The sequence below is a fragment of the Aplysia californica genome, unplaced genomic scaffold (genome assembly GCF_000002075.1).
Source record: "Aplysia californica isolate F4 #8 unplaced genomic scaffold, AplCal3.0 scaffold00432, whole genome shotgun sequence".
Taxonomy (NCBI): domain Eukaryota; kingdom Metazoa; phylum Mollusca; class Gastropoda; order Aplysiida; family Aplysiidae; genus Aplysia; species Aplysia californica.
Genome location: NW_004797702.1, coordinates 662111 through 677588, shown reverse-complemented (window position 1 = coordinate 677588; position 15478 = coordinate 662111). Strand labels below are relative to the sequence as shown.

General features: G+C 40.5%; 2 protein-coding genes across 2 annotated transcripts in view; one reads left to right on the top strand and one right to left on the bottom strand.

Annotated features, from left to right (window-relative positions):
* Positions 1-2448, bottom strand: part of LOC101849482 (nuclear pore glycoprotein p62) — a gene marked incomplete in the record, with an annotated part of 13889 nt that extends 11441 nt beyond the window's left edge. The window contains 2 exon segments of the mRNA XM_013086073.2: positions 1235-1405; positions 2217-2448. Coding sequence (XP_012941527.1) covers positions 1235-1405; positions 2217-2259 — 214 coding nt within the window.
* A 63-nt stretch (positions 2449-2511) lies between these two features.
* Positions 2512-14218, top strand: LOC101848304 (ER membrane protein complex subunit 10; the record flags this gene model as incomplete). The annotated part of the gene is given in 6 exon segments (XM_005104714.3): positions 2512-2627; positions 4894-4951; positions 7619-7734; positions 10491-10586; positions 12864-13045; positions 14122-14218. Coding segments are annotated over 6 exon segments (630 nt in total), but the record flags the coding sequence as incomplete, so codon positions are not given.
* Positions 14219-15478: the final 1260 nt, after the last annotated feature.

Sequence of the window (15478 nt, the reverse complement as noted above, 5' to 3'; positions counted from 1 at the left end):
ACCAATGCCAATATTAATATTACAGCACAACCTATGATAGGGTTTGACACAATAGAATTGGAATATGAATCCTCCATTGATGAATCCTCCATTGAGGTCTATAATGATCTATATTATATTAATCTAGATCTAGATTTTATTAGAACAAGTGAGTCGGACTTGAATCTACACAATCTGAACAATTGAATTAGTCAACAAACGAAATTCAAAATGGCAGCTCGAGCACGAAACTGAAAGTAGATAATTTAGATTGTCGTCCTTTTTCGTATTCGCATTTCTACCTAGGTTCCAACAATTATGTCGGAAACGCCGACGTCGGCAGTCGGCGGTGCGCGCGTCGGCGGTCAGCACGAAAACGAAAGTGCCGACGAAGCCGACGGGAGAAAAAGGGGGCGCTGGCAGTCGGCCAAGCCTCGCACTACGCACATTGACTGATACAGGTGGGCCTAGCGATAGCATCGGCCGGTTCACGGGTTGGGTCGCGATTGTCGGATTTCAGACGATTGTCGGCAAACATGCAGGTCTAATAATATATTACTTAACATAGTATCATACCATGCAGTAAGATATAAATGTTAAGAGTTGACAATATGACCTTAGCAGTTGCGAGCGCCGTAAAACCTTATACCATACATACAGAGTTGACATGCATTAAGCGGTTGGCCCTTTCTACAACTGCAGACTTTGGTGTGTATCTGCAGTGAGGATTGAAACATCCTCCGTGGACGACACCAAAGACTGACAAAACTTTGCAGAAATGATCACCATAAAAGTTAGGGGACACCAAACTCTTTTTAAAGTAAGTGGATCGGATACAAAATGCCAAGAGTGGGGCAAATACATTTTAAAAATAATTTTTTATTTCGTAAAGTACAGTGTAGTACCTTAAATTGGCCCACATGTACTGTGATACTTTAAAAAAAAAGATTTTTCATGCATACACGTGGAAAGTTTAAGCCAAGGAAGAGAGGCGATAAATTAGTTAGACGTTATAAATGAAAGTCTTGAAAAATACGTTTTAAAATGAGCACAGCAGAGAGTTTTCCGCCCCTACTTGTTGGCAAGACAAGAAGCTAGACGAACTGATCTTGTGGACTGCATCTGGCCCATGGGCCGTAGTCTGGTGACTCCTGCCTTTGGCTATTGGGTCCAAGGACAAAAAAAAACCCATTTACACCAGCCCTGATGTAATTTTCATAAATTCAAAACAACTCCATGCAATAAAAAACAATACCTTTAGTTGTCGCCGCAACACCAAAGTTGAAGCCTGTGGTGGCTCCACCCGTCGCTGATCCAGCGGGCGCCGTCCCTCCCCCGAGTCCGAAGCCTGTGCCCGTGGCCGGCTGTCCTCCCGTCGGGGAGGTGAAGGAGAACCCACCTCCTCCAGCCATTGAAAAGGCCGTGTCTGCGAGGAAGAAAAAAACATATATCATGACATGTCCAATGATGTCTACTAAGGCTAAAGAGACTTCAAAACACACCACTGACTGATGATGATCAAATATTTTTTTAAAGTAGATCTAGAAACAAATTGCGTCCAATCACTATGATTTATCTGCACTTGAAACTGCCATACTTTAACGGAAACCTGTCAAGTTGGAATCCTCCCGTTCCGCCCCCAATAAATTCCTACTCTGTGCCATCTAAAACCCTTCACAACCTGAAAATGCTGGTAGAGAAATGCCGAGAAATTGGCGATTGTCAAGATTTCCGCGTTTAATTCCGATGTGTGTTTTTCATAGCCTCAGCCTCAGGTATGTTTCGCTTTGGTCCCTAACCCTAACCCTAGAGCCTCTTGTCTTACCACACCCAAACTTTGGTCCAAAGTGAGTTAGGGCGGTGTACGTGTGAAATCTCTCTCTGCTTATAAATCTTCAAAGTGGCCAAGACAAGTTTACAAGAGGGCTAAGGCTGACACTGACACTTCACTGTGGTCAGGTATTAAATCTAAACAAAACAATCCTCCACATCCATCACAGAAGAGATCTCAAGACTACAACATGACATGATAATATGAATTAGATATAGATCTTGATCTAGATCTAGATTTTCTAGATCTAGATATCTAGACTCTTAGACTAGACTCTAGATCTATCTATTTCTAAATATCTAGATTCTAGATCTAGATTAGAATCTAGATTCTAGATCTAGATTCTAGATCTATTATTATCATGAATATGAATATGTTGACATGAATGATGAAGCAGGCTACTTACTTGATGCAGTGGTTTGTGGAGTTTGACCAAAACCACCAAACATGTTTACAGGTTAACCTTTGATCCCACTGAACAAATAAAGTCTCAAAGATTTGATCTTTAGACTATTGATTAAGAAATTTATTTCACTTTCGATCTCTTGATCAGGAATTGAAGAGGCCTAGGCTAGGCTACAACTCGCTTCAGGCTTCAGGCAATCCCGGTCTCGAGTCTCGAGAATAGCAGCTTGTTAACCCCTCTGTCATTGGTCAATATTTGACAGCTACAATTTGATTGGCCAAATCTGATAAATCAAGGGCTTTTACTCTCATTGCTTCAACAGGAATCAAAATGGCGACGCCCAGCAAGATGTTGAGTTTTTTTGTGGGACTTCTTTTATTAAATGCGTTCTGCTTTGCAAATAGGGACATTGTGAGTGGCTGCACTATTAAAGGCTATCGAAAAGTTCAATTTGAATTTGTTTCTAATGTATGGATCTTGCATTTAGACGTCTGTATCAATTTAGAAATGGAAATCAACATGCCATCATTGACAGTTGACGTTGACTATTGTCATTGACGCCGTCTGTGTGTCACAGGAGGTGACAGTGTGTGGTCATGGATGGCAGTGGCTTTGTAGGCCTAGATCTAGATCTATTGTTGTCCGTTGCACTGTTGACATTACATGACTACAAGCGTCTGCAGTGTACTGCAGGATGGGTCACTGATTAAACGTAGGATCAGGCCAACTATTTGGCCCAACTATTTTGGCCACCTCTATTCTCACCCTGGGTGAGAATAGTGCAGGCGAGTCTTTTGACTATTCTCACCCGCTGCGCGTTCACCGTTATAGCCTAGATCTAGAAATCTAGGCCAACAAATTTTGCGTTCACCCTGCCTAAAGCACAGAATTCTACACTGTGATAACAGAAAAATTGTAGAATTCTGTGCCGTGAACAAAGGTTCCATTACAACTGTAGCCTACTAAAAGCGTACAATTTTGTCTGTGGGCAGTGGAGAGAGAGAGAGAGAGAAAGAGAGAGAGAGAGGAGTAGCGCGAGAGTTTCCGGTCAAAACAAAATGGCGACCCGCGTAGTTCGGCTCGATTCGAAAAGTTAAATAGCCGTAGCATATTTGTAGACAACCAAATTAATTTACTTTTGTGTTTTAACATCATTTTTAAACTTTGTTTTGGTCAATTTGATCGTCCACACCGATAGACAGTATTCAGAAAGAGACAGAGAGAGAGAGAGAGGGGAGGAGTAGATCTTGCGAGAACTTCCGGGCAAAACAAAATGGCGACCCGTGTAGTTCGGCTCGATTCGAACAGTGAAATAGCCATAGCATCTTTGAAGACGATCAAATTAGCTTACTTTTGTGCTATAACGTAATTTTTTCTTGGCTTTTATCAATTTGATCATCCACACCGATAGACAGTATTCCAAAATGAGGAAAAGCAGGTCTTGTTTCGTACCGGGTGAGAATAGCCTACGGTGGCAAGTCTCACCCGGGGTGAGAGGTAGATCGTTTTTCTATTCTCACCCCGGATGAGAATAGCCACTTCCAACTATTTTACGATCTAGCTAGATCTAGGTTCTAGATCTGAGTGATCTTCCATCATGTCCAAGTACTAGTAGTTACTAGATACCAGATCTAGATTTCTAGATCTAGAATCTAGATCTAGATCTAGATTTTAGACTAGATAGATCGAGGAAATCCGAAATGTTATTACTGAAAACACGTCATTCCATGCGGTACCTCCTCGGAGTCTGTGGGTATCCCAGGAAAAGATTACATCACATTACTAAAAGGTAGTGTCAATTGCCACTGAGTGACGCGGTGGCAATTGACAAAAATGGACTTTTTGTCAATTGCCACCATAGAATTACCTATAGTGTACGTCTATGATTGCCACCGAGTAAATTGGAACTCTTTTGCATTGGTGGGCAGATCTAGCTTATTGTGCTCGGTGTTGTGCGTTCGTCTCTCTGTCCTTCTGTGTTTGTGTGTGTGTGTCTTTTCCGGACCCCCGTCCCCCGATTTATGTTCCCCGATATAACGTGAATTTCTATTTGAGTTTGTGTGCGTTTGTGACTTTCTACTTCTAGAATTGCCTGTGTTGGTTCTACACCAAAGTGTAGGCCAAGGCTAGCCTAGATCTAGGCCTAGATCTACGTCTCTTTGAAAACACGCCAAGAATTGGTACCGTAGCTCTAGACTAGATGCTCGTCCAATGAAATTAGTTGAGAACAAATCGACCCATTAGCCACACATTATATTAATATTATGTATAAAGATTGTGTTGTTTTCAGACTTGACACCGCTCCACTCGCTGGCAATTGACAAAAGTCAATTTTTGTCAATTGCCACCGCGTCACTCGGTGGCAATTGACGCTACCTTACTAAATTAGCAGCCAATTGGAAAGAAGCGTCTTCTACATTTAACTGTCTTAAACAGTTTCAACTGTACTTTGTGCTTTTCATTTTTCTGTTCATCTGTTATGTTGGTTTTCTGTGAGTCAGTTTGCCACTGCTTTCTTTATGATGTATGACAGATGTTTTGTTGGTTTTCTGTGAGTCAGTTTGCCACTGCTTTCTTTATGATGTATGACAGATGTTTTGCTGTGAAAAAGTGTGATATTTCTGCAAAATTTAATCCGCGATTATCCACCCTCTTTCCTCATGTGATGACCTGAAAGCCTGATGATGAGTTTGAAGGATCACGAACCTTGGTCTTGGAACATTCTTTTCAGTCAGGTAAGTACATGGTTTGATGAATGTCATATATAACCCTTACACTCCCAGTCGCAGATAAATATATTATATTATATTTCCCTCCTGGATTCTCATCCCTCAGACCCAGTTCCAATATTTCCCACACAGAGCGCTGCCCACGCCAAACCCAGTCACAAATGTTTCCAGTAATCTATCGAAATGTCTCTGAAATAATATTATATTCTTCTCATCATCATCAATGCCTTTCACCCCAGGCAGGGTATAGGCCACATACAAGCTCTTTCCATTTATCTCTGTCCTGGGCCATCCTTTCACCCCTGGCAGGGTATAGGCCGCATACAAGCTGCTTCCATTTATCTCTGTCCTGGGCCATCCTTTCACCCCTGGCAGGGTATCTATAGGCCACATACAAGCTGCTTCCATTTATCTCTGTCCTGGGCCATCCTTTCACCCCTGGCAGGGTATCTATAGGCCACATACAAGCTGCTTCCATTTATCTCTGTCCTGGGCCATCCTTTCACCCCTGGCAGGGTATCTATAGGCCACATACAAGCTCCTTCCATTTATCTCTGTCCTGGGCCATCCTTTCACCCCTGGCAGGGTATCTATAGGCCACATACAAGCTCCTTCCATTTATCTCTGTCCTGGGCCATCCTTTCACCCCTGGCAGGGTATCTATAGGCCACATACAAGCTCCTTCCATTTATCTCTGTCCTGGGCCATCCTTTCACCCCTGGCAGGGTATCTATAGGCCACATACAAGCTCCCCATTTATCTCTGTCCTGGGCCATCCTTTCACCCCTGGCAGGGTATCTATAGGCCACATACAAGCTCCTTCCATTTATCTCTCTCCTGGGTCATCCTTCCGAGCTCGTTCTAAGTGAGCTTCGTCTCTCTCTTGTCCCTTTCCACACTTCTCCTCCCTGTTTCCCGTGGCCTACCCCTGCCTCGTGCTCCCTGTGGGTTCCACTCGTTAATATTATCTCCTAAAACTGGAAACAAAAGCAGTACTGGAACTTTCTTAGTATCTGCCAAAAAAATGACAGAGACACAATTAGTATTGGCTGTGTCACACTGTGTGTGAGGGAGAAGTTAAGGACTCCAGTTGTACTTGGGTCAGAGGGAAGTGGGAAGTGCAGGCTGAAAATGTGGGTGGTTGGCGGGTGCTCTGGTGTGGTTTGCTCCTTCTTTCCTATCAAACATCTATCGTCCTTAATCTCTCCTCCTTCTTTTTTGTATTTGTTACTCTCTTGTAACACATGTATTCTGCGGCACTTATATATATGACCTTATTGTGTTGCAAGTGACATAAAACTCCTTTAAAAAAAAGACTGAAAATAGCCTGGTGCTGTAAACAGACCTGCCATGTACTCCAGTAACATTAGAGACCTCGGCAATTTGTTTTCAGAATAAAATTTTATTTTTACATGAGATTCCATTTCCATCCGTGTCAAAACTATAGACCGTACTAAGCAGATAGAACTCTGCAGTACGCAACTTATGGCAATATTTGTGTTACTTACTGCAAATGAAATTAAAAATATTTAGGTTCATTTTTGCAATAAATCCCGGTGGAATCAGGCCCCATCAATTTTGGGGGACATTTATAATAAAGTTTTTGATGTGATATTTAAGCTTTTTAATTTGCATTGCTTCTGATTTAAAAAGAATAATACTCATCTATCTTGAATAGAAGTCAAGGTATTTGCCATTGAAGAAGATGGGGCACACTTGGCGTCAGAGGTAAAGGAAGAACAAATGGTGCCCAAAATTTGATGACTTTCCAAAGCTGCTGTTTATAGCATCTTTAGAAACTGTAAATTTACATTCTTTTTGTTCTTTTGATCCATGTTTTCTCAGTAAAACCCTCACAGATTTGAAATGTGTTTATAAATGGACCTGAAAGGTGCTGAGCCAGCCCCCTCCCCCCCCCCAAAAAAAAAATTAAAAATTTTTTTTTGAAAGGCATAATTAAAAAATAAAAATATTATCTTTAAAAAATAAAATTGATACAAAGACTGTCCACATTGGTGGAAAAATGTCTTCAATTTCACTATATAAAAATTCTTTTACTAGTGATTTCTCGAAGTAGGTACGGTTCAACACAATGTTCTGCAATGAATGTGGCATGGGCTGAAGGAAAAAACAAAGGTCAAAGGCCTTGGAGTTGTCGACAACCTTTTAGCATTTTGTTGTGAAATAAACCTTGGGTGAAAGCTTTTGAAACAATGGAGATGTATGAAGTAATAACATTGTTTAAAACAGCCCTCTCTTTCTCTCGGGCACTTCCTCTGTGTGTGTGAACAGTGAACATGTTCATCATGGTTGTGTTGTAAGGTTGTCTGTTGATGTGTGGTTGGCGGGTGCTCTGGTGTGGTTTGCTTCTTTTTTCCTATCAATCAGCTATCGTCCTTATCGCCCCTTCTTCTTTTTTATGTTTGTTACTCTCTTGTAACACCTCTAGTCTTCTGGCGCTCATATGACCTTATGCAGTTGCGAGCGCCGTAAAACGTCTACTAAAACTTTATAAAAAACATCTATCATCCTTAGCCTTATCTCCCCTCCTTCTTTTTTGTGTATGTTACTCTCTTGTAACACCTCTAATCTTCGGCACTTGTGTTGCAAGTCAAGTGCCTTAAAACTCTCTCTATAACTAAGAGTTGTCTGTTGTGTCATTCTTCGACGTAGGTCTTGCCGATCAGTTTACAAAGCGGGGGACCATTGTGATCCACTCGCTGAAGGAAAGCAAAGCGCAGTTTACAGCATCCACGTCACTCTCGCCGTCAGACATTGATCTGCTGCGGGTAAGTGCCATTCTGTTTGTGGGTTTTTTATCTGCAAAGTTTAATTTCTTGTGTTAAGTCAATTATTGTTTTCACTCCTCTTTATTTAAATTTCACCGGCGTCTGTAGTGAAGTAACTGCTAGGGGCTTTGGTAGAGCATGTGGAAGTCCCAAGTTTGATTCCAGAGTGTGGGTGGTTGGCGGGTGCTCTGGTGTGCTTTGTTCCTTCTTTCCTATAAAAAATCTACCGTCCTCATCTCTCCACCTTCTTTTTTGTGTATGTTGCTCTCTTGTAACACATCTATTCTTTTGCACTTATATGACCTTATTGTGTTGCAAGTGCTGTAAAACTCTTACTAAAACTAGATTCCAGAGTGGGGAGAATTTTTTTATTGAGTGTCTTCTTGATCTTTCTGCCGGCATATTGTATCCCTCTCAGTCCTGGTCTGTCTGCCGGCATATTGTATCCCTCTCAGCACGGGTCTGTCTGCCGGCATATTGTATCCCTCTCAGCACGGGTCTGTCTGCCGGCATATTGTATCCCTCTCAATCTAGGTTGGCTCTGACAGGCACGGTCGGAAGCACGCCTCCTAAATGATCTAAATTGTGTTGATTGGGGAGTAAATACACCCACATTTAATTTGCAGAGGTTGAGGATAGAATTTTATTTGATAAAATTTATCAAATAGTTCTATCCTCAAGCTCTGCAAGCAATTAGATGGTGCTTTCATGCTGTTTGCTCCCTTTCGGGTTTTTTTACTACCATTGTCCTCTGTCTGTTTCATAGTAAAGAGTAGCCATTAACCCTATCCGTACGTCGTGTTTCACTATTGTATCCATACGACGTGGGGAACTCTGTGCCACCACTTAACCCTATCCGTACGCCGTGTTTTACTATCGTATCCATACGACGTGGGGAACTCTATGCCACCACTTTCCTAAGAGGACATTTACTGGTTAATCCAACCGGAACGCTTTGCATAGCAGTCTGTCAAAATGATTTTTTGAGAAATACTGAAAGATTCAAATAGATCTTCATACTAGAAGTATTCTAAAATCTGAAGAATACAACCCCGGGGGTACAAAAATGACCCCAGGGCGTATGAATATTTTAAATTGTTAAGAAGCAGGTTAATTATTTCTTCAGAAGTAATGGTGTCAGTGTCATGCCTTGAATTTGTCTAAGGTCAAAAGTATTCGCTCACTTCCTGTACCTTGTATTGCCAGTTTTCTGTGAATTGTGTAAGCAGCGTGGTTTGTCGTTGTTTCTCTTGTTATTACAGGAAGGGAGGGGCGGGGCATGTTTCCCATGCGGAACTTGAACAGTGTTTATTTCAAATCTTCAGTCGTGTCATCTGAAATTAAATCATTTTTGTTGTAATTGACAGAACAGTGCTTTTCTAGAATTTTTTGGCCTTTCAAACGTTCTATTGATCTACCCATATTGATCAAACGTTCTATTGATCTCCCCATATTGATCAAACGTTATATTGATCTACCCATATTGATCAAACGTTCTATTGATCTCCCCATATTGATCAAACGTTCTATTGATCTACCCATATTGATCAAACGTTCTATTGATCTACCCATATTGATCAAACGTTCTATTGATCTCCCCATATTGATCAAACGTTCTATTGATCTCCCCATATTGATCAAACGTTCTATTGATCTCCCCATATTGATCAAACGTTATATTGATCTACCCATATTGATCAAACGTTCTATTGATCTACCCATATTGATCAAACGTTCTATTGATCTACCCATATTGATCAAACGTTCTATTGATCTCCCCATATTGATCAAACGTTATATTGATCTACCCATATTGATCAAACGTTCTATTGATCTCCCCATATTGATCAAACGTTATATAGATTTCAGCTCATCTACAACTTTATCAAAATTTAAATCAGCTCTTAAAACGCATTTGTTTCAGTCCAGCTTCAATTTGTACTTTCCGACATTCCCAATACAAATATTAATATGTTCTCTCAGTATCTATTACGTTCTCTCAATATTGTTTATTCATGCTGTTCTGTTCTGTAAGAATTTATGACTGTGTGAATTCATCAATGTGTGCGAGGGTGTTTGGGTAAGCTTTGTCTTTACTCAAGGATGTACTGGAGAGAGAGAGAGACAGAGTGAGAGAGAGAGAGAGAGAGTGAGAGAGAGAGAGAGAGAGTGAGAGAGAGAGAAAAAGAGGAATACTATAGGAGCTGTGCGCTGCATATGTTCTTCGTATTATTGTACAGCACACTGAGTACTTCTTAGTGGAAATGCGCTATATATATGCAATTTATTGTTATTATTATTACCCTAAATAGAATACAGTAAAACATTGGTTCAATGTACACGCTAATACATACCTTGGTTAAGATGTTCAAAATCTTGGGTCCAAAAGGAATAAGTTATATCATTTATCAAGGTCTCAGTTTGCACTTTGTTACAAAGTTTAACGGAATTGAATTACTGTACAAACTGAAATCTTGGTATAACATATTCCTTTTGGGTGACGCTGATATGACCTTATGCAGTTGTGAGCGCCGTAAAACCCTCTACTAAAAAAAACTCCTTTTGGGCCCAAGATTTTGAACATCTTAACCGATGTATTGTAGCCGTTAAGTCAAATCTTGTTACAAAGAGTGCTTTGCCTTTCTCCAGCAATAGACAGTTGTGTGTGTTTCAGAACTGCTGGTCTCTTCTTCTTTATCTTGCTTTTTGTCTCTTCTTCTTTGTTTCACTTTTTGTGACCACTTCCTTTCTTCTAGTCTTCAGCCCAGACTGATGGCTTGTACAGGGTTCGTATCCCGATCAAAACGAGCAACGACGGGATCGCTTCCTATGTCAGCTCAGCCACCAAGGCGGTAAGTGAACTTTCCTTTGGTAAAACCGTCTCTCAAGAGAGCATTTTTGGAAAATTTCCTCATTCTTAACCCTATCCATACGTCGTGTTTTACTATCGTATCCATACTACGTGGGGAACTCTGTGCCACCACTTTCCAAAGACGAAATTTACTCGTTAATCCGATTCGTACGCTTTGCATAGCAGTCTACCAAAATGATTTTTTGAGAAATACTGAAAGTTTCAAAGAGATCTTCATACTAGAACAAGTATTCTAAAATGTGAAGAATACAACCCTGTGGGTACAAAATGACCCCAGGGAGCACGGTAGGGTTAAGTCACTCAGCCCCGTTATCACCACAGTGGCGATCTTTTTCCATTGACGGCTCACCCCGATATCGCCATTATGACGATCCCGACCGTATACTTTTTGTCCAGGGAGACAATCGCCTCAGTGGCCATCTTGGGATGTTGGAACAATAGGGCAGTTAGTTCCCTTTCGTTTGAGACGAATTTAGTTTTTGAGTATCATCACTCAAAGGAAATTTATTGGCAATGAAGAAAGTTTGAATTCATTCATATTTTTTTCCGCAAGTTTCTGCATGTTTGTTTGATTGTTGGTGTGCTATTTTACACTTATATTAATTATATGTTTAATTGTTGGTGTGCTATTTTACACTTATATTAATTATATGTTTAATTGTTGGTGTGCTATTTTACACTTATATTAATTATATGTTTAATTGTTGGTGTGCTATTTTACACTTATATTAATTATATGTTTAATTGTTGGTGTGCTATTTTACACTTATATTAATTATATGTTTAATTGTTGGTGTGCTATTTTACACTTAGATATGGCAATTGGGGCACGTTTTGAGGGTTGAGGAACTGGTCACCACCTCAAAGTTTCATGACACAAATTTGGGTCAAATTTGAAAATTCATATAAAATTTAACAAATATTGGAGATAGCAACAATCTGTTTAGATTGAAACGTAATTTATTGCGTCTTCTTTTCTCACTGACAATTTCACATACATATCTTCAATAGTTTTTTCACAATGAATTTTCTGAAAACACCTCCGAAACGTCGCTCCCCCGCGACAAGCTGCTAAAATAAACAGCAGGGTTGAGTGAGTTAAATTAATGCACTGCTCCTTGACCTTAATGTATTGTGGGTAATGTTTTTGCTGTGTGGTGGCGAGAAAATGTATTTTAAGGCTTCAAGATCTGGAATGCTTTACCAAGCACTTTAAGAGAGATCAAATCTTTTGATTCATTCAAATGTCAGCTGAAGTTGCTGCTGTTTTTAAATAAATAAGATGAATATTTGGAGAGATTTTCATTTAGTCAGAACACAACGTTTTATGTTACTGTTGTATGTTGTACTGTATTGTAAAGCGCTCAGAGCCTGTGTACTTTAATCGGGGCTGAGCGCTATATAAATGTCATTTATTATTATCAAGGAGGCCAGTAAGCTCTGGTAAACTACGTCACAAGTTGCCGATGAGACCCAAGTGATTGTTGTTACTGTAGTAGGAAATATAACCTGATTCAATTTTTAGGTACAAAATAAAAGTAATTCCTACGAGGTGTTTTGAAGAAACAAAAAAGGGGATCTGTAATCCATAGAGTAATGTACAGCAATAACTCTATGTACCCAAAAATTGATGAGTGTCTGATTCGACATTGGCATGACACAAATCATCGTCATCATCATCATCATCATCGTCATCATCAATGCCTTCCACCCCTGGCAGGGTATAGGCCACATACAAGCTCCTTCCATCTATCTCTGTCCTGGGCCATCCTTCCAAGCTCATTCCAAGTGAGCTTCATCTCTCTCATGTCCCTCTCCACGTATCTCCTCCATGTTTCCCGTGACCTACCCCTGCCTCGTGCTCCCTGTGGGTTCCACTGCAGTGACTGTCTTGTGATGTTTCCGCTGGGCTTTCTGAGGGTGCGTCCCATCCATTGCATGGGTGGTTGGCGGATGCTCTAGTGGGGTTTGTTTCTTCTTCCTATCAATCAGCTATCGTTTTTATCTCCCCTCCTTCTTTTTCGTGTTTGTTACTTTCTTGTAACACCTCTAAGCTTCGGCACTTATATTTATATGACCTTATTGTGTTGCAAATGCTGTAAAACACTTATTAAAACTAAAACTAAACAATCCATTGTCACTTTCTCAGTCCTGTTTCTACATCTATATCCCTTTGTCCTGTCCTTTCCCACAACTCTTCATTTCTTGTTCTTTCCTTCCACTTATGTGACACAAACGTCTTTATCTTTTCTTGCAGTGCGGGATTGTCGAGTCGGGACTCAAGGACGAGATCACAGTGAATTTCGACCAATCTGGGGAGGTTCTGGGTGTGAGTATCCGTGCGGACGTGTCATCGTGCGCTGGTCTGGACGTGCCAGACACAAACCTGAGCCAGTGGCGCACGGCTGTGGAGGTGACCACCACGGTGGCTGGACCCAGGTCAGTGGAACATGCATGTCTTTTTTTTATATCCCTTGCCCATTTCTATGAGACTAACTGGGCACCCCGTTCGATGAACGGACTCAATCGTCAGATCATTGTGGGTTCAGTGCGCACTGCATGTGAACGGAAGTCTAAATTTTTGTATCATAGAAAACGAAATATGTCTTGAACTCTGCATTGAAATGATGAACGAGAAAATCGTAAACGGCCGATGGTGTTTTCTATTTTTCAAAAAAATTGTTGGCAAATGCAAGCTCTTACTGAATTGATAGAAACTGAACTTGGTTTTTGAACTACTTTCAGTCATTTTTTCATGGTTCTAGGTTTCGTAGTTTTTTCAGCTAAAGAAAACAACCATACACATGTACGCAATTATATATGTATAGATTGACGCCTTCTGATTAGCAGAAAAAAGTGCGTATGATAGTGTCCAATAGTGTATTACGTGTATACTTAGTATAACAAGTGAGTGTTACAGATAGAGATTCCAGGATTGTAGATGTAAGTCATTGATCTGAGAGCAATGATGATTTTGGAAATAATGGTAGTGATGATGAGGGATTGCGTTAAAGTAATGTTAGCGTTAGTCCTATCTTCCTCTGCTCCAATGAGTCACAAGGGACGTGGGCTCCCTCTATCCCGTTCTCTACTAGAACCATCTTTAATGTCACCGTGAAGTTCCGAAATGGTGGGCACAGTCTCTGCTCTCTCTCTCTCTCTCTCTCTCTCTCTCTCTCTCTCTCTCTCTCTGTCTCTCTCTCTCTCTCTCTCTGTCTCTCTCTCTCTCTCTCTCTGTCTCTCTCTCTCTCTCTCTCTCTCTCTCTCTCTCTCTCTCTCTCTCTCTCTCACTATCTCTGTCTCTCTCACCCATACTTCTCTTTTCTTACTTGTGACCAATTTTTGTTATTATTAGTATTAGTAAAGTAATGATAATAATTATAGTTATTTGTATTATATTATTATTGTTATTATTAGCAGTAGTAGTAGTAGTAGTATTACTGTATCATTATATAATTTTTATTATTATATTATTATTATTGTTATCATTATTATGATATATGTGTGTGTCACAGCCCGGACACACAGACGTACATCGAAAAGATGAAGAGAGACGAGCAGGAGAAGCTGAAGAACCAGGATGGAGACAACCGCTCCTTCCTCGGCAAATACGTGAGTACCTACCTAAGTATTTACACCTAGATTGATGGGATCCACAGAACTGTAAAAGTACTCAGAAAAAATCGGAACCCGTCCTAATTTTTGGGGGGATTTTTTTTTTTTCCCCCTCATGGAAGAACCTCGATGGGATCCATTTCCATCAGTACTTTTTGCTATATTGCTACGTGTGACACGCTGGTGTCAAGTACTTTTTGCTGTATTGCTACGTGTGACACGCTGGTGTCAAGTACTTTTTGCTATATTGCTGAAAGTGACGCGCTGTTGTCAAGTACTTTTTGCTATATTGCTACGTGTGACATGCTGGTGTCAAGTACTTTTTGCTATATTGCTACGTGTGACACGCTGGTGTCAAGTACTTTTTGCTGTATTGCTACGTGTGACACGCTGGTGTCAAGTACTTTTTGCTATATTGCTGAAAGTGACGTGCCGTTGTCAAGTACTTTTTGCTATATTGCTCAACATGTCGCGCCGTTGTCAAGTACTTTATGTTGTCTAGTACTTTATGTTGTCAATTACTTTATGTTGTCAAGTACTTGTTGTGACATTTCTCCAGACAGTGGGTGGTTGGCGGGTGCTCTGGTGTGGTTTGCTTCTTCTTTCCTATCAAACGTCTATCGTCCTTATCTCCCCTTCTTCTTCTTTATGTTTGTTACTCTCTTGTAACACCTCTAATCTTCTGGTGCTCATATGAGCTCATATTATGCAGTTGCGAGCACCGTAAAACCTCTACTAAAACGAAAACGATTTCTCCAGGCAGGGAAGAATATTGTGCACCGTTCTGTTTATTTCACACCCTCTTGTTCTTTGGTTTGCCCATTTTTGTGTTGTGCGAGTGTATTTTTTGTCTTTGTAAATTGACTCACCCAGTATCGTGTGTGTATTTGAGTTACAATGCAGTTGTGTCCCCTTTTAACGTTTTGTGAAGGACTTGAATAAGTGGATAATACATGGATATCTCTAGAGACTGCCAAATATAGTGAATCCAAGTCGTGCGTGGAAAAAAAACGACAAGTGGTATGGTGTACAGTAGTCAAAAGAACTTGAGGGAAAAACAAAACATGGGTTCTTTTTGTTTTGTGGAAGATGTTATATTTATTTTTGTCAAACTTGACTGGGCACAAAGAACTGGTAGAGACACTGTTGGCACAGGGAAAGAAATAAACGTGACGCAGCACACAGGGAAAGAAATAAACGTGACGCAGCACACAGGGAAAGAAATAAACGTGACGCAGCACACAGGGAAAGAAATAA